Here is a 19764-nt window from a genome sequence, read left to right on the forward strand (position 1 = left end):
GGATTGTTAAGCTTTGTACGATATCTCTTTGTTGTACCCTGTATTTTTTAAACACTTGTATTTTAATATGATTTGTACACCGCCTTGAAGTCTGATTTGGCGGTATAATAAGATTTTAATAAACTTGAAACTTGCTCCTTGTGACCCTGGGCAAATCACGTTATTGCCCCAGGTACACTAGATAGAGTTTGAGCCTGCCAGGACAGATAAGGAAATACACTTCTCTCTCCGTATTCGCTGTGATAGGGGATTAATAGAACCGCAAATATTAAAAACCATCGTGAAAATGGTGAAACCGCGAATAACATGGTGGGAGACCTGGTCTGTTCCTGAAGGAGAGGCAAAACACGGTGAAGAAAGTGCTGGGAATCGGCGATTTTCTCTGTAAACGCTTGGAATCAGCGATTTCTCTATGTAATTTGGGGGGAGGAGCCAGCAAGCTAAAAACCGTGAATAATCGAAACCACGAATGCTGAAACCGCAAATATGGAGGGAGAAGTGTATGATAAAGTACCTGAATGAAAAACTGCTTAGGATATATGTGGTAAATAAATAGAAAAAGTTGCCTTTTGGTGATAGAATGCAGATTTGGAAGCCTTTATTAAAACCTGACCAACAGGAGAATGACATTGCGTTAGTGGTGTATCGTATGCGTCTAACAGAGGACACTTTCTGCCAATGTTTTTTAAACTATCTGGATGGTTCCTTTTAACTCGCAGATTTTGCACCTGTTTTTAAAAGGAGCAAATATACCCTTGCTTTGAAATTTGCCACAGGTACAGAGTACAATCACACCTGAGGTCGATCTGGGAAGGTAACAGTGACAAGTGGTTGCAGATTATTTGTTCATATTATGGGTGTTTGATACAGAACTGTTCATTGGTTTTGCCTTTATAAAATAGACATGCACTGATTAAAACTCAGCAGGGTTACCTAACAGTCTTCTGGATACAGATTCACCCACACACTGAAGCGTAATCAAGTTCTTATGTAATCTTCCTTCATAAAGTCCTTCAAGACAAACATACCACGTCTCCTTATGGGCTCTGAGCCAGAGGATTGACCTGACACGTTTTATCATGGTTCTATCAGAAGGCGTGATATCAGTAGCTCCTCTAGCGGAGAAAGGCCTCTGCTTGCCCTGGATCGGTGGTATGGAATGTTGTCACTCTTTGGGGACTCTAGAATCTTGCTACTCTCTGGGATTCCGGAATCTTGCTATTGTTTGAGATTCTTCATGGAATGTTGCTACTCTTTGGGGACTCTAGAATCTTGCTACTCTCTGGGATTCCGGAATCTTGCTATTGTTTGAGATTCTTCATGGAATGTTGCTACTCTTTGGGGACTCTAGAATCTTGCTACTCTCTGGGATTCCGGAATCTTGCTATTGTTTGAGATTCTTCATGGAATGTTGCTACTCTTTGGGGACTCTAGAATCTTGCTACTCTCTGGGATTCCGGAATCTTGCTATTGTTTGAGATTCTTCATGGAATGTTGCTACTCTTTGGGGACTCTAGAATCTTGCTACTCTCTGGGATTCCGGAATCTTGCTATTGTTTGAGATTCTTCATGGAATGTTGCTACTCTTTGGGGACTCTAGAATCTTGTTACTCTCTGAGATTCTGGAATCTTGCTACTCCTTGGGATTCTGTATTTAATGTTGCTATTCCTTGGGTTTTGGCCAGGTAGTAGGGACCTGGATTGGCCACCATGAGAACGGGCTACTGGGCTTGATGGACCATTGGTCTGACCCAGTAAGGCTATTCTTATGTTCTTATGAACAGATTAAAGAGTTCAAGTTTCAAGTTTATTAAGGTTTTAATAAACCACGTATCTAAGAAAATCTACAAAAGAGAAAAAGGGGAGGAAATACAAAAGGAGGGGGAAATATAATATGCCGTATAAAGCAGTTCAGGTGGGGGAGGTCAGGGGGAGGGGACTTTTTACCCAGTGGTTCGATTCTGGCAGCGTGAGCCTTTCTCTACCACCCTCAGTTTAACAGACTCACCCTCTCGCTTTTCCTAGTCTGTTTATTGCAGCAACGGTCCTACGGCTGAGAACCTTGTTTCATAGGTTCTAAAGGCAGCCAACAGATATCACCCATAAAGTGTAGTTACTTACCTGTAATGTAGGTTCTCCGTGGTCACAATTTCCTTTCCCTACAGGAGCTGTGAATATGGTCTTTGCAACATCCCTAGTCCCAGCTGACCCAGAGTACAGAAAAACGAACTTAGAGATCCAGCCAGGGAACTCCTGCATAGCAGTGCCACCAAGCCACAAGAGAGAGAGAGAACCATACTGGGACAGACCGAAGGTCCATCAAGCCCAGTATCCTATTTCCAACAGTGGCTAACCCAGATCCCGAGGACCTGGCAGAAACCCAAAGAGTAGCAACATTCCAGAGCTGAGATTGTGATGTCATAGTGCCTGGTTCCACCAATGCCTCTAAGCCAACATCATCAGTGATGTCACAGTGGCTTGATTGGGGGGTCGAATGGGGTGGAGCTGGGGAGCAACAGGGTGGGGCCACGTGTTCTCTTTTTTTTTCCCAATGCATGGCTCACACCATGAAGAGCAATGGCGTGAAAATGTTGCAGGCTCTTCGACCCAAGTTGGTGGGCAGGGGTACAAAATAGAGGAGGGGCGAGCAGTGGCATAGTAAGGGGTGGGCAGGGGGGGCATCATGGTAGGGGCACCGACATCCCTCCTCCTCTCTGCACCCCCCGCCTCTTCCCACTCCTCCCCCTGCCACACGTGCGCCCCTCTTCCCTTCCCCCATACCTCTACATCTTCAATGTGCTCCTCGCGACCGCATCGACTCCCGCTGATGTCACTTCCAGGTGCCGTGCACAGGAAGTGAGGCCAGCAGGAGCTGACGTGGTCATGAGGAGCACATTGAAGATGTTGGTCATGGGGGAAAGGAAGGGGGTCACCTCTCACCCTTGCAACGCCACAGGACAGGGGGGGGATGAATTCTATGCCTACTCACTTTAAGCTCAGGTCCACCCAAGATCGGCCGTCTGAATAGGCCCCTGAGGTAAGATGCTTTATTGATTAGAGCATCAGGCTGACAATGAGGGAGCCCAGTTCAAATCCCACCACTGCTCCTGGCTCACTTAATCCTCCATTGCCTCAAGTTCAAACTTCAATTATGAGCCCTCCAGGGACGGGAAACTACCTAGTGCACCTGAACTAACTCCCTTTGAACTACTACTGAAAAGGCCTGAGACAAAGAAATAATAAAAATAATGATTAAATGGGGCATTCAAACATTTCCATTCATAAGCTTTGCAGATAATTTCACCCATCTGCAATGAGGCTGTTTTACAATACAAGAACAGCTGGAAAATGTTACTATGGAATGAAAGAAATATTGATGAACATAAAACGGTGGCCTTTGATGTACAATCAGACAAAGTCACATTATATTTCAGTCTAGTTGATGCTCTATGTGTCACTCCCAACTAGGGTGGGTGGATGACAGATTAACGAGACATCAGGGCCAATAGCAAGGCTACAGGTTACTTATTAACCACGGGAACAGTCTTAAAAGTCTGCCCTGGGCTTCCCACAAGTCAGCTGAAGAGAAGGGTCGAATCTGTCAAGGGATCCCTGATCTTGTCTCCTGATGGCTCCTGTGCTCATCAAAGCTCTCTGGCTCCTCCTTCTGGCAGACCTCTACAGCTGTGTCGTCGTGCGTGTAAGTGACATCTTGTTGCACCTCTTTCCTTCACATTTTTTTAAATGTCCTGATCCTGCTTCCCACCATCAACAGATTGAAACCTCCAGGTTTTACTTCCATTGAAAGCAGTGGAAGCAAAACCCGGATATCTCAACTCGTCCTCCTTTTTCTGGAGCCATACGGTAGACCTAAGTCTATAAGGACTCTACAAAGCCTTTGTAAGAACCTAAGAATGGCCTTACTGGGTCAGACCAATGGTCCATCAAGCCCAGTAGCCCGTTCTCACGCTGGCCAATCCAGGTCACCAGTACCTGGCTTTGTAATTCCTGTACATCTGTATTATCCTGGGCAGAGGCACCTGATTGCTTCACTGGACTCCCTGTGTCTCAGTCAAGGACTTTTCTGTGTGACCCTGAGGAAGTCTCTCTGTCTCCCTGTGTTTCTATGACTGACGTTCTATAAATATGACCCTCTCTATCACCCTGGGGAGTCACTTTCTCTAACCAAAAAATATTCACTGCGCACAGAATATTCATATGATTATACCATGTTGTAACTTAAACATAGATAGAACTGTGGAATTAGTGTATAGGAAGGTAAACCTCAGGTCCCGGATTGCCGCTTGCTATTTCAACTTAGCTTGCAAACCAAAATGGGACTAACATCATTGATTATCCTTCCTGGATAGAACCTTTAAGTTCTAAGCGAACAGACAGCAAGTCTGGCTGAGAAACTACATAAATGAACTTACAGTGCTTTCCGAAAATCAATTAAAACCGCCCTATTCGTCAAAAACATTAACTAAAACAGTCCTCTCCCTCCCACTAGGATTTCCCCCTCTAAATGCCTTTTTATTTCTTTCAAGAAGCTCCTTTCATGTATTCTTTACCCATGGAACTCCAATTAGTATGTAAGCTTTCTATTTAGACTTATTGTTATTCGCTGACTGTCCAGCCTTCTTTCAATGTGAATCGCCTAGAAGTCACCTGACTATGGTGGTATAGAAAAATAAAGTTATTATTATGATTATTGCCTCCCCCTACCATTTAATTTAGCTTCTAATTTCATCTTTAACTTTTAAGCTTTTCAAAATGATTTCATACTTAGCTTTAACTTTCATGCCGGGTTTTTGCCCTTGCTGTAACATTAGGGCTTTTTTTAGTCAGCTGTCTGGAGTTTGTCTGGGTTTCAGAAATTTTCGCCTCTGGAGGGCATCTGCTCAGGTTGACATGATGATGTCATACACGTGCATGACATCATCGTGTCAACATCCAAGCATGCGCAGAAACCCTCCACACACGGTCCTGATCTCAGGGAGGTTCGTGTGGGGGCAGAGTAGGGCGGGCCTGGGGCGGAAGCAGGTGTCTTTTTTTAATAAAGGAAATCGCAACCCTATCTATCAGCGTGCCTGCTTCATATGGGTCTTCCAGATCAGGGCCCTCCAAACTCGGTTTTCAGGGCTGCAACCCAGAGGTTTCTGAGAAATCCACAATGAATATGCATAAAGGATATTTGCATATAGCAGAAATAGTACATGTAAATAGATAACTGTCCCTTATAATCTTTTTATATTGTACACCAGCAGACATGGGCAATTATGGACCGGCCGGAATCCAATCAGGTTTTCAGGATTTCCACTGCTTTCAATGCATATTCATTGGGGAAATCCTGAAAACCCGACTGGATTGCGGCCCTCAAGGAGGGACTTTGAGATTCCTGGTCTAGACGTTTGTTTTGATAGACGGTATATCAAATATAAAGAAACTTGATGTCGCTGTTAATAGATTGCAACCTTCAAGCAGCGAATTGTGATAAGGCGCTGGCGTGCCCTTAACAGAAAAACAAGCACGCCACAGCATGTCGTTGCTCACTTGAAATCAGTGGAAACGATTAAATGAGGATATTGCTTTAAGCAGTGGAGAAACATGCCCATGGAGGTGATGGAACGATGAGGTCAGCAGAAGTGCCAGGCTGGGAGGAAACCTGGGGAAAACCTGCTGACCCAACAGGCTGGTGGGCGTGACTGTTGGCAGCAATGATTCACCTGCAGTAATTATCAAGTTATGTTGCCGACTGCCAGAGAAGGAGATTAAAAGAAGTCTTAGCTCACAGGGAGAGGGACAGAAAGCCTTGTGTCCTGAGAGAGAAAACAAGGGCAGCTCTCCAGGAAAGAGGGTTGGAAAGAGAGCGCCCCTCCCAGCCTCTGCAGCAGGCATTCGCTCTGGACATCCACAGGGAATATGCTGGCGTGAGGAAGAAAGTCCCCAGTGCCAGGCAGTCTCTACTCTGGAGAAAAGGTGCTTCCGTAGGGACGAGGAACGGTTCCTGAATTTTGGAGAAGGCAGGCGAAGCGGGTTTAGAAGACGTGGCATCGAGGCTGAGGGTAATAAGAGTTTCCACTTCCCCCTCCGCATTCGCGGTGATAGGGGAACAGCATGGCAGCAAATACAGAAAAACCGCGCATAACTTTTCGTATGTTGTTTGCGGTTTTTCTCTTTTAAATTCTACTGCCTACTATTTAAGACTTTATACGGAGATAGTCCAAACTCATCCACAACACCGCAACCAGACATAGGAAAACTCACACCCCATTCTCATACCCCCCAATTAAGGAGGTCAAACGGAAAAAACTATATGATGGCCTCCTGGCCACTCAAGCAGCCAAACTAGACAACCAAATCGCCAATCTACTGACAGCATCCCTCGACTACAAGACTTTTAGAAAAGAAATAAAAACCATCCTCTTCAAGAAAACTCTGAAAAAAGAAATAATACCGCAAGTCTCAAACTCCACCTCTCACTAAAGCCAACTACCCCAAACAAATAACCTTACCCATTTCTCACTCTTTTTGAAAATGACCAATTTTTTTTTTTTTGGTAAGTTCTTGTTGTAATACATCTTGGATAATTCTTTTGTAATCTGCCTTGAACCGCAAGGTAATGGCGGAATAGAAATCCCTAATGTAATGTAATGTAAAAGAGACACAAAGCCGCGACTAACCTGTCCTGCAAGTGTAGCGATTTGCTCTGGGAAACGCTGGGAACCGCGATTTCCTGTGATGTAAATCTGAAGGCGGAGCCCAGGAATGAAAAACCGCAAATAACGGAAACCGCGGTTAAGCAAACCGCGAATAGGGAGGGGGACCCTTACAGCAGGTTCAGTCAAACCTGCTAAGAAAAAGGAAAAACCCTATAAAGCTCTGTAGAGTTACAATACTGTATCTGGGTTTAATTAAGTCACAAAACCCTAAAACTGGGTGGGGAGATTTGGGGTAATGAGAATTTTGTTTTCACATGAATCTATGTTAAATAAAGCTGGCTACTGTTTGTGAAGTCCAGTAGAGAAAGCGCAGACAGGGCTGTAGAGCCATGGCCCTTCCCCAGGCCCGCCCAAGTCCACCCAGCCCCCCCTCAACCTGCTCTTCTGCTCGGATCCAGGTCGGGAGGGCATCTGCGCATGCGCAGGTCTGACGCGGTGATGTCACACACATGTGCGCACATGCATGATGTCACCGCGTTGCATCCACATGTGCACAGGCGCCCTGCCGACACGGTCCCGAGGTAGAAGCTTTTCAAAACCCGGACAAAGCGCCGGGTTTTGAAAAGCTGTCAGGATGCCTAGACATAGTAATAATAATAATAATTATACTGTGAAGTTCGAAGCGGTTTACAATAAAGATACATTTAGTTAGTACATGGGATGCAAGTGGGTTACAATACAAGTCGTTTACTATCAAGGTGCATTTTGTCAGTGTAAGGCAGGGGTGTCCAATGTCAGTCCTCGAGGGCCGCAATCCAGTCGGGTTTTCAGGATTTCCCCAATGAATATGCATTGAAAGCAGTGCATGCACATAGATCTCATGCATATTCATTGGGGAAATCCTGAAAACCCAAATGGATTGCGGCCCTCGAGGACCGACATTGGACACCCCTGGTGTAAGGGATACAGGTGGGTTACCATAAAGATACATTTAGTCAGTACATAAGGTTCAAGATGGAAAGTATAATTAGTTTCGGGCCTTGGAATTAGCGGGTGAGGTGGAAGGGTCATGGTGAGGAAGAGTTGGGTATGGGAATTTAGAATTTGTTAAACAGTCGAGTTTTCAGGGACGCCGATCTTTTGATCTGAAGAGGCGTTTCGGCGTCCCGTTTAAAAGTTTGATCGGATTGTTTTACACCCTGAGGCAGCCGACTCGTGAAACGCTGGCCACCGTCGGTGTACCGGTCGACTGAAGATAAGTTGAAAGCTTTTCTTCTATCAACTTGCATAGACAGCCCTGCTAAAGTTTTTATACTTGGGAGTGAAATGGAGGTTTTTTTGCCAGTGAGGTTATCACCCAACCACCTTAATGGCGGTGGGAGGGCTTCTGTCTGAGGCTTTTCCTCCATTTTTTTTTTTTAAATACATCCCTTTAAACTAAAGCAGCACTGTCTACATTATATATGACATTTTTGTGTCTTTCTTGTGAAAGTGTATCTTTAATAAAATAATCTCCTTAAAGAACGACATGGGGACGGTTTTCTGGGATTAGCCACAGGGACGGGAGTTGTCCCCATGTCATTCTCTAATTAAGCAAAGGCTTATATCCGGGGACCTTTTACCTCCTTTTAGAAATCACAGGAAAGGATTCAGCCAATGAGTGTCCAAATATTAGGGAAGGAGGATGGGACTTCTACACCGCCATTTTGTGGTTAAACATTCAAAGCAGTCTACTTATATACAGGTACTTATTTTGCACCTGGGGCAAGTGACAAGGAGCAGCCCTGGGATTTGATCCCACAACCTCAGGGCGTCCGAGGCACCAGCTCCACCACTATTAGGCCTACACAAGGTTCACTGCAGCACCCTGCATGCCCCTCCCTCACCCTCCCCAGTTCTGCTCAATGAGTGTTTGTCTTATATTTTAAGGACGGAGACTTTTCCTTCCCTCTGGATGATGTCAAGAAGCTGAAAGAGCTGATGTCGGTGAATGTCATGGACTTCGGTCCTCGGAGAGCAATGAAGGATGGTTCTCCCCTTCCCTGCGCCAGGGATGACCTCCCGGAGGTGTTTAAGCCTGTTTGCAAAAGCCCCAACTCGATAGATGTCTTCAGGAGGCTCGGTACGGTAACCTTTCTCTCGCCCTCTCTCTTTCTTCCCATTCTCAAAGTCAGCAGTCAGTCGGTGCATTAACTTTAATGCTGATCATAACACTTTCACCAAATATGGTGCTGTAAATGGAAACTTCACCGAGATCTAACAGTCACAAACCTAGGGTTACCAGAAGTCTGTATTTCCCCGGATGGCTTTTCAAAATCCAGCATTTTGTCTGGATTCTGAAAAGCTTCTAAGAAATCGCCTTCCTGCCCGATGAGAGTAGGCAGTGGAGGGCGGGCCTAGGGGGGTAACCCTACACATTTGGTAACCCTACACAAACCACTCCAACTTTGCCTGCACGAGTTAATTTAAATACAAAACAGGAGGAAAAGGCCTCAGAAAATGCATCGCAAGCCAGCCACCTCAGCGGCTCAAGCTCTGCCCCAACAAAAACCTCACAGGCATTAAAAAAACCTCCTTTTCGCACATTCAAAATGACTCCGTGCAATGCAAAGGATGCTAAAGCAGATAATATTAGTTATCTCTTTAACGAGGGCCAGCGTTTCACAATTTCACTCGATCCTTAGGAAAAGAAAATATTCATTCTCTCAATCCCATATAAAGATGGTGTGCCGATCCACTGCACAAGATAAGTCATTCTTGCATTATATTATCTGCTTTAGTATCCTTTGCATTGCACGGAGTCATTTTGAATGTGCGAAAAGGAGGTTTTTTTAAAGCCCGTGAGGTTTTTGTTGGGGCAGGCCTTGAGCTGGCTTGCGAGGCATTTTCTGAGGCCTTTTCCTCCTGTTTTGTATTTAAATTAACTCGTACAGGCTAAGTTGGAGTGGTTTGTGACTGTTAGATTTCAGTGACGTTTCCATTTGGTGAAATGAAAGAGTTATGTTGAGATTATATTGTTGGTTTTCACTTTACTGTGTTTTTTGGGCTATATATTTAGTTAACTTTAATGCTGGCCATAATGTTTAAAATAGCAACGCTGAATAGATGTATTTGCTGCCTTCACCACCACTGTCCCTTTTAATCAGGCTGTAAATCCCCACCACCGGGATAACACTACCACTCCAGCCCCCTCTGCTGTGGAGACAGTGGCAGAGCGCTCAAATGGGAAACGTCACTCTCTGTACTTGATACGTTTACCAGCCTCGGGTAAATGCACAGTTTCCTTTGAACATGGATCTGGATTCTGGGGTTCAAAAAGGGACTGGATGACTTCCTGGAAGCGAAGGGGATAACAGGGTACAGATAGAGGTTTACCTTACAGGACTTTGAGCGAATAGGGTATGAACATTTTAGGTTAGGTAGGGAACACTTACAGGTCATGGACCTGGGGGGCCGCCGCGGGAGCGGACTGCTGGGCACGATGGACCCCTGGTCTGACCCAGCAGAGGCAATGCTTATGTTCTTATGATCACGTGACGCCGTTGCTTCAGAGTCTCCATTGGCTCCCAGTTTGTTTTCGAGTTCAATTTAAGTGTTCCTGTGTTGTTTTTAAAATTTTACATGGTATTTTTACTCCTCTCCTTCCTCTATCCTGGAATGTTTATAGATTTTCTTTTGCAAGAGGTGATCAACAATTCAAATGATCTCTTCCTTCCAAAAAAGGAATTAAGGGAGTTAAGTTTTTCAGTCACTCTTTGATTTTTAAGCTTTCTCAACTCTGGAACGACCTTCCACTTCTTTTAAGGAGTTCCGGCTCACTTCAACCTTTTCGCAAATCCTTAAAAACTACTTTATTTGCCAAACACTTTGAAAATTAACTTTACCAAACTTAGTCTTATTCTTTTCTGTTTTTTTATTCGATAAATTAACTTTTGTAAACCGAGTCGAGCTTTCCTTGAATGATGACTCAGTATATAAAGTCAAGCATTAGATTAGATTAGATTTTCAGCTCGTCACTCTCAACAGATTTTCAACAGTTGAAAATCTACTGATAAGAACTGATACGTTTACCAGCCTCGGGTAAATGCACAGTTTCCTTTGAACATGGATCTGGATATATTTAGGGAGGCCAAATCCAGACCTTCTTTTATTCCATAGCATCAGAGGTCCAGTCCTGGTTTTTCACATATCCTGCAGTGCATTATGGTATTTGTAGTCCTTGAGTAAGTTTATTTATTTATTTTGTGGGATTTATTTACCCCCTTTTTGAAGAAATTTACCCAAGGCGTTTACAACAAGATCAATTTGGACACAGGCAATAGAAAATACACAATATCAACAGAAAAATATTCAAACAACAGTCCACATTATTTTAAACTAAAATAAACCGTAGGTTTATATACTGCATCTACTTCTGATGTCAATTCTTTTATATTAATAAATAACATTTAAATATATTAATTTCAGATTTTTATCAGCCTGCACTTATCTTGTGGCAGGCAGCCTAAGCCTGACGGGACCCGTTTCACTGTTAATAATTTAATCTGCAAATTAATTATATCACCGTTAGCTGCTGCAGGTTTAGCTTGGCAGTATTTTACCGCACGATTATCAGAACGGCTCACCGTGGAATTTTTCGAGCTTTCTAGCAGCCTCCGTCTCTGCCATGCAAACGTATTACAACGAGGTCACAAATATTAAAATGGTAGTAAAATGGACTCATTAATATTTAAATGAGCACTCCGGACAATTCTCCATCATCACCAGGTGATTCTCCAAGCATTGCGCCAGCTTTTGATAACCAAAAATTGCTGGCTGGTCCGGAGGCGACAGTACTGTGAAAAACAAGTCTGAGGCGTATATTTCTGGCTGTGGCCCAAAATAAAATAAAAAATACACTAGTCACATAAATTGTAGTATAGTTGTATACCGTATTTCACCGAATATAGGCCGCCCCGTGTGTAGGCTGCAGAAAAGGGTGGCCTATGTTCAATAAATGGAAGATAAGCTGCCCCATGGTAATAGCCGCGGCCTTTTTATGTTAAATATATTTATTGATTTTTAAATCATGTAATCAAGAATTAACTTGTACAGAAAGCAAATTAGCAATTCCATAAAGCAAGAAACATTCCAATAACATTTAGATCACGTATAAACTAAAATGCTCAAGTCCTCAAATTGGATCCAAGGTTTCTTAGCGAAAGGAAAAGAAAAAGAATTGAACAAATGTACACTCTTTCATGTAAAGTTAGCTAGAAGGCTGATTACTGGGATTAAACAATAATCTTAGAGCTTATGGTTTTTCTGCCTCCAAACGGGAGAGCGCTAAAAAAGAAGTCAACTGATTAGGCTCAAAGAAAACACATTTAACTGATCGGTAATGTACTATACACTTACAAGGATGTCGTAAATAAAAAGTAGCCCCTAAAGATGTAACACCTGGCTTCAACATAAGAAATTCACGGCGATGCTTTTGAGTCTCTCGTGAAAGATCAGGAAATATTTGCACTTTACAACCCATGAATTCTTTCTGTCTATTTTTAAAGTATAGTTTTAACAACCAAACTTTATCAATAGAAAGAGCTACTGTTATAATCAAAGTACTTGGTTCTATAGCCTCTTTATCAGATTTTTCCAATAATCCTTGGTCCGACGACTTTTTTAGCAATTTAGTCTTATTAGGTAAATAATAGACTCGTGATAAAGGAGGTAATGAATCTTCTGAGGCCCCCAAAACTTCAAGAAAATATCTTTTAAACATTTCTCTAGGTGGTGTCAATGGTAGCCTAGGAAAGTGAATTAATCTTAAGTTATTGTATCTGGAGTTGTTTTCCAAATTCTCCATCTTTCTTCTAAGATTAATATTATCTTTCATTAAAGTTTCCTGTAGTTGTTTAGATGATTTAATTTCCTGTTCAAGCTTTTGGACAGAGGAATTAGAGGCAGTCATTTCATTTTTCAGTTCTTTAAGTTCAGTAGAGTGTTGAGATAATTCCCCCTCAATTGACTGAAGTTTGGGACTTATGGTCTTCACTAGTCCGGCCATAAGATCCCATAGTGAGTCCAGAGTTACTTCTGAGGGTTTTTCCAAAGAAATTAAAGGTAAAGAAGTGTCATAGTGCTCACCGTCCAGTTGATTAACTTGTCGCTGTCCCTGAAGGCTAACTCGCCTCTCCTTAGATGATTTTCCCTCAGCTTCTTCAAAGGAGCTCATATCCATGAGAGCTCCTGTCAGCAGGCTCTGTGATGGACTACTTGCCTCAGGGGAAGGCAAGACCCCGACATCCAGGGTTCCCTTGGCCCTTGGAGAGCTGCTCAACTGTGGCTGCGGGGGCGGCGCCCTAACGTCGGGGCTCGAAGATGTCTCCAATCCCGGAGGAATCACCACGGCCTCGCTAACGCCGCTACTCCTTTGCGGGCCTCCCTCCGACGCCGAAAATGCTCCCTGTATCCGTCTGAGGAGTTCCCCAATATCGCCGACCGCGGGGGCGGCAGTGGGCCGCGAGGCACCAGCGGCACTACGGCCCCTCCGTTTAGGCATCGGGTAGGTAGTTCGAACCGCTAAGAAATTTTATAAGAGGAAGTTCTCAGAGCGGCTTCTCAGCGCGTCTAGCCTGACGCCATCTTGGATCAGCTAGCCGCGGCCTTTTATCAATCACCTCACCTACCCCCATACCTTTCTCAAAGCCCTCTCGCTGAAGGCGGACGGCGCGCGGCTCGGGTCTCCAGCGGTGCAAGGCAGCCACGATCTCCTCGGCATCCGGCCTGCCCCTGCACCACCTGCTGAATGGCCGATGTCAGCTCTCGCGGGACTCGCGACCTATGATGTGTGCTTATATTGCGCTCAAATAAGGCACGCCCACGATATGCATACCTATGGCGTGGCTTTTTCCTCTTTCTGTGGACTATTCTGTGCATGTTCCAATCGATATCACCAGCGACTCATCTCATGTGAATTTGGTGACCCTCCATGAACCTTTGCAAACCTCATTTGCATGCACGGTTCTTCAAGAATGACTCGTCTTTATGAAATTGTTATATTTACGGCCGGGACCGTGGCCCATTGGATTTTACCGGTGATATTAGAGAACCTGGCCCTTAGGCCTTGTATGTATGAGAAGAGCAAGTTAGTTACTTCTTCCATTAAAAGTCTGGGTGACGAACCAAGATTTCACCTGCGTCCCGAAGTAAAGATGCTCTTGTGTTGAGTGAAGCTTTTCAGGGAGTGCATTCCAGAGTCTGGGACTAGTCTGGACAAGGCTTGTTCGTGGACGTTGGCAGGAGTTGAAAGGAAGCTATTGTTCTCATAACCATGCAAAATAGCTTTATGTCTCAGAAAAAAAAATAGAAACTTGTGACAAATTTGTAGTTCCGCATGTTGCTATGGAATCACATCATACAGCCAGAGCAGAGAAGGAGACTGAAGGACATTTGCTAAAGGTCTGTTGCATTATTCTAACAGAGGCTTATCTGCTTTGATGATTCATTAGGTTCCAAAAATGTTGCATATTTAAGATCTGAAAGAAAAAAAAGGCGGAGCTGAGAATCCCGGCGACCCCAAGTTCTGTCATTATGAAGGTCACTTCACCGCAGGGAGGTCAAACTTTGGAATCCTTTGCAAACACAACCCTGGCTGATTTTCCAGTTATCCATAATGAATATTCATGATCGTTACACTGTATGGAAATGTATCTCTTGCATATTCTTTAAGGATGTCTTGGAACCCCAATCAGCTTGCTGCCGTCAAAGATTATATGAGGACATCTCTGCTGCAGCACTTAGAAAGGCCAGAAGTAAACAGCACAGACGGATGCATTGTGTGCACAGAATATGTGCTGGAGAGATTCCTGGAAGGATTAGACGAGTGTCCTGGCTGCCTGGGGAGAAGATAGGCCATTCCAGTGAAGTGCAGGGGCTCTTGGCATCGCGTTCCAGGCTGCCACCTGGGACTCAAATGGTTAATACTAATGTAATTGCTTCAGCCCCATGATGGAATGGTTTATGGCAGAAGAGCATTTTGATAAGATTGCATTTCTTGTTGGAAACTTCCCTTTATGAGAGCAATCAGTTACAGCTCTGCAGGAATAACTAGATGCCAATGAGAGGCTGGGGTGGGAGCTCTAGCCTTGAAAAGAAATGATTAGTTTAATAAAAAAAATGCATGCAGGGAGCACTAGAAAGCTCTGGCTGGTGCTTCAGATCGTTTAGAGACACATACTGGAGAAAAATTTCCAGAAATACACAGAATGTCCCTGTATCCTAGTGAGAAACAAAATTGTCTTACCTTCCAGAGTTTTTTTTGGCAGTGCTTGCTTATGAAGTTTCAAGTTTCAAGTTTTTAAGTTTATTAAGTAATTTGATTTATCGCCTATTCAAAATTCAAGGCGATGTACAAGTAAATAAAATTTTTGGTAACATACTTACAATTATTAAATTAAAAAATGATAATCTTATATATACAAATTACAGTACATTTAGAGGTGCCCAAGGCTTGTCTTGATCGCCAAAGGGCATGCCAAAATATGTCAAGTTTCAAGTTTCAAGTTTATTAACTTTTTAATATACCGACCATCAACAAGTATCTGGCCGGTTAACAGTAAAAATTTTAAAAAGAGAGAGAAAAAAAAAAAATAATAGATATTTTAAAATGATTGGAGTGAACATCAAAGACATTAACTGGACAGACTTGAAAGTGAGGGGAAAAGTTACATATTTTGAGAAGAGAAGGAGAAAGTGGGAGTGGGGTAAAACATATTGGGTGGGGGTCGCTTTTTTTTAAAGCGGTTGGTTGCATAAGAGAGGAACAGAAAATAGAAGGAAAAAAAAAAAGACAAGAAGAAGAGAAGATAACTCTAAACATGAGTGAAGGCGTCACGAAATAAAAAAGTCTTCAGGCTTATCTTGAATTTATCTAGATGTTGTTCATCTCGGAGTTGCTGTGGCAGAGCATTCCACAACGTTGGGGCGACTTCTGCAAGATTTATTTTCCGGGTGTAATAGAAATCTTTTATGGAAGGAATTAGCAAGAGTTTTTGATCTGTTGACCTTAGAGTATGTGAAGAACATTGAGGAATGAGAAGCTTATCAAGATATGAAGGCTGGTGAGAGAGTTTTATTTTGAAGGTCAGCAGGATGATTTTATAAGTGATACGATGTGTGATAGGGAGCCAATGTGCCTCTTTCAGAAGCGGGGTAACGTGATCATATTTGCCTTGTAGGCATCGCACATCTTAGCAGATGCTTCTATAGAATACTTTTTCCCTCTTGTCTTGATAAATTGGCCGCACACACAGCAAAATGCATCTGCCCGATGTTTGTGCCTTAGTAAAAGGGTCCCTACGTTTACTCAGCGTAGAATCAATCTGGAATGATCTGCAAAAAAAGGTAATTTCCAAATATCAATGTCCTTGTCACAACCAGTGGCATAGCGAGAGAGGTTGGCACCCGGGGGGGTGTGGTGCCCGGCATTGTCATGCCATGCGCCTCCCCCACCCCCGCACCCATCTCAGCTCCCTTCTGATGTCACATCTGCATCCCGCAGCCAGGAAGTGACATCAGAAGGGACCCAACGCTGGTGTGAGTAGCAAGTGAAAGATCCGGGAAGAGTATCTTTCCCGCTGCTTTCTAACAGTCTCTGACAATGACCGGCACCCCTGGACCAGTCGCTTATTTTTGTCGCCAAAAGCCGACACCGCTTTTAGAAAAGGGCTCATTTCAATGTTGAAGAGCCCATTTGCATGTCATTGTTGGAGACTTCTAGAAAGCTCACTATTGACAGAGATAATCTGATTTGATAATCCGCCGTTAAAATGCGTACAGGCTAAAATGCATCGGTAAATGCATCTGGGCCTGAGTCCTTTATATGCAGTACACATATCCCTCCGTATTTGTTGTGATAGGGGATTAACAGAACCACGAATAACTTTTTCATATGTTGTTCGCTGTTTTCTATTAAAAACTATCGTGAATTTGGTGAAACCACAAATAATATAGTGGGAGACCTGGCCTGTTCCTGAAGGAGAGGCAAAACACGGTGAAGAAAATGTTGGGAGCCAGCGATTTTTTTTTCTGTAAATGCTTGGAATCAGTGATTTCTCTATGCAAGCTGATGAAATTTGGTGGATGGGGGGAGCCAGCAAGCTAAAAACCGTGAATAATCGAAACTGCGACTGCTGAAACCGCGAATATGGAGGGAGAAGTGTAAGTACAAAAATCTACTGCACTTTCATATCAAAGAGGCCACTACAGATATATCCCATCTGTATCTCCTCTCTATGTAATCAAGCCATATTTATTTGGAATTCTCTGCCTTAGAAGCAATTTGGGAGAGGTTTAAAGACATCTTTTTAGGAAGTTTCAGTTAGAGTAATTCAAATTGTTGAATTCTACCTAATGTAATACGTTGTAATTCTTCTGTTATTTGCAGTGAACTTTATATATATATCTGCAGAATACAAGCACTTACCCCCTCTTCCACGAAACTGCGCTGCGCAGAATGGCCCGTGAATGAGCGTTGGAAGCAGCGCAGCTCTCTGCGCTAGAAACTGCTATCGCAGTTTCACAGAAGAGGGGGTTAATGTACCATAATGCTTCCTTAACCCTTTCAGGACCATAAGGATCGTAGGCCAATTTTTGTGGTTTTGACGACATTTTTATGGTAAAAAGGGCTTGCAGATGCCAAAAAATTGATTTTTTTTTGTGAAATATCATTATTTTTTTTTAAAAAAATCAAACTTCTGGCTTATGGACAGTGTGGCAAGTGAATCTTCTCGTCAATCTGGCAACGACGCTAATGAATGAATGTCGGAACCAGTTTGTTTACATAAAGGCAGTATCATATGGAATCCGTACATATCAAATTTAGAACTGTAGACTATCCCAATCAAAATTTATAGGATTTTAAAGTTATGGGACAAATATATCCCTTGGTCCTGAAAGGGTTAAGAGAGAGAGAGACGCTTTCATCTGATGCCAAGTAGAAGTCTGCATGTGCCCTGTGCCAGTCCTTAAGGGTACTCTCATTATTTGTGATGTATATCTGCAGTCCCTTAACTGTGGTTTGCTTTCCATTTCTCAACGTGTTTAATTTGATGGGTAAAGACTCTCGAAAAAATCTCAAATGATAAGGCCTCCACGTGGCTTCTGCATTTTCCCCTAACACCGTGAGCAGGACCAGGGCTATGGTGTGGCTTTCATTGTGAGATTAGAAAAAAAAAAAAAAAAAAATCTAGTGCACCCAAAATGTTGGTTGTCAATGGAGGAATAAGAAACCCCCAAAAGTCTAATCTAATTTCCATCTTGTATACCGGATCATTCCAGCAAGGACTCGAGCCGGTTAACAGAATATAATATTAAACAATAATGAAGGTAATAGAAAAATTTTAAATAAATTAGATCAGTCCTCAGTTAAGAATCTCTGAAAGAGATAAGTTTTCAGATTTTTCCTAAAAAGTGATAGAGATAATGACGTTCTGACAATCGAGGGAATATCGTTCCAAACTTTTACCAAGGAATAGGATAAGGAATGTGAGAATTTACCTGGGGTTTTAATCCCTTTAACAGAAGGGAAGAACAATTTAAAGGTATGTATATTCCTGGTAGTGTGAAACCGAAGAGAGTTAAATGATAAGAGGTAATAAAGGCGAAAAAATTCCATGTAAAATTTAAAACATGACATTGGCACAATTAAATTGAATTTGCCAGTAAACAGGAAGCCAATGAAGTAACCTCAACAATGGAGATGCTTGAACCAAAACCGCAAAATGATTTTGATGAAAAAAAACCCTCAAACTCTCCTCAACGTCCGTAAATTAAAATAGCACTTTTTAGATAATTTGATTATTTAAAGATAAAGCGGAATCCAAGGATTCTAGATGAAAATGGTAGATTGTGTAGTCTGAGAACTCTTTGCCTCCCGAACCCCTGTGTCCAGAGGAATCCAGAGTTGCTTAATTCATACTTTTGTCAGGGTGCTGTTGAAGGTCACCTTTAGTGAATGAAGCTGATTTTCTTGTCTTCCAGCACAAATTCCAAGCGATATCTGCGAAATCTGTGCGCACGCCGCTTGCGGCGGCTGCTAGAGGAGGCGCTCTCCTCACGTCTGGAGATGCTACGAAGGGCGGCTTTGAGATGTCCACTGTCGGAGACTGTCTCCTGTTTTACTTGTCTCTTACACTGGTGATAAAACAGATCTAAGAACAAGGCAGTCATGAGTATCGATGAGTAGACGGTGATTTACCGTGTCGCCGCCAACTCATCAATACGCTGTCCTCGCTTGGATTTCAGGGCTCTGTTATCTCATGGTTTTCTTCCTGTCTTTCCAGTCTCTCTTTTAGCCTACACCATTCTGGATCCTTCTCCACCTCCATCCCGCTGTCGGTCGGTGTACCTCAGGGCTAGTTTCCAACTACATTTCTTCCCTTGGCGCTCTAATCTCCTCTATGCCGATGATTCACAGATCTCTCAACAGACATTCAGTCCCGGGTTTCAATCTGCTCGTCTGACATTGCTACCTGGACGGCTCACCACCATCTAAAATTAAACATGGCCAAGACTGAGTTCCTTATCTTTCCACCTAATCCCGTCTCTCCTCTTCCCCTGTTCTCTATTTCTGCGAACAACACCCTCGTCCTCCCTGTCTTGTCGACTCACAACCTTGGGGTAATCTTTGACTCATCTCTCTCCTTCTCTTCACATATCCAACAGACTACCAAAACCTGTCGTTTCTTTATGTACAATATCGCTAAAATCATACTCTTCCTTTCTAAGCACACGGCAAAGAACCTCATCACCTCTCACCTAGACTACTGCAAACTAAGAACATAAGAATAGCTTTACTGGGTCAGACCAATGGGCCATCAAGTCCAGTAGCCCGTCCTCAGGGTGGCCAATCCAGGTCCCTAGTACCTGGCCAAAACCCAAGGAGTAGCAAGATTCCGGAACCCCAAATAGGAGCAACATTCCATGCAGAATCCCCAAAGAGTAGCAAGATTCTAGAATCCCAGAGAGTAGCAACATTCCAGAATCTCAGAGTAACAAAAGATTCTAGAACCCCAAAGAGTATCAAGATTCCATGCAGAAACTCAAAGAATAGCAAGATTCC

At 43.2% G+C, this 19764-nt stretch overlaps 1 protein-coding gene across 1 annotated transcript; it reads left to right on the top strand.

Moving 5' to 3' along the window:
• Positions 1 to 3580: 3580 nt before the first annotated feature.
• Positions 3581 to 19551, top strand: GUCA2A (guanylate cyclase activator 2A). Its single transcript, XM_033922435.1, has 3 exons — positions 3581 to 3700; positions 8592 to 8784; positions 18684 to 19551. The coding sequence occupies exons 1-3, from the start codon at positions 3629 to 3631 to the stop codon at positions 18740 to 18742; spliced, it is 324 nt and encodes a 107-aa protein (XP_033778326.1). The 5' UTR covers positions 3581 to 3628; the 3' UTR covers positions 18743 to 19551.
• The last annotated feature ends 213 nt before the right edge of the window (positions 19552 to 19764 follow it).

Source organism: Geotrypetes seraphini, chromosome 15 (assembly GCF_902459505.1).
Source record: "Geotrypetes seraphini chromosome 15, aGeoSer1.1, whole genome shotgun sequence".
NCBI classification, from domain to species: domain Eukaryota; kingdom Metazoa; phylum Chordata; class Amphibia; order Gymnophiona; family Dermophiidae; genus Geotrypetes; species Geotrypetes seraphini.

What these genes read in the sequence shown, in the direction of transcription:
- GUCA2A (XM_033922435.1), top strand. Translation starts at nt 3,629, where the DNA reads ATGGCTCCTGTGCTCATCAAAGCTCTCTGGCTCCTCCTTCTGGCAGAC. An exon ending in ACAGCTGTGTCGTCGTGCGT is followed by an intron (nt 3,701 to 8,591) that starts GTAAGTGACATC and finishes TTATATTTTAAG; the next exon opens with GACGGAGACTTTTCCTTCCC. An exon ending in AGATGTCTTCAGGAGGCTCG is followed by an intron (nt 8,785 to 18,683) that starts GTACGGTAACCT and finishes CTTGTCTTCCAG; the next exon opens with CACAAATTCCAAGCGATATC.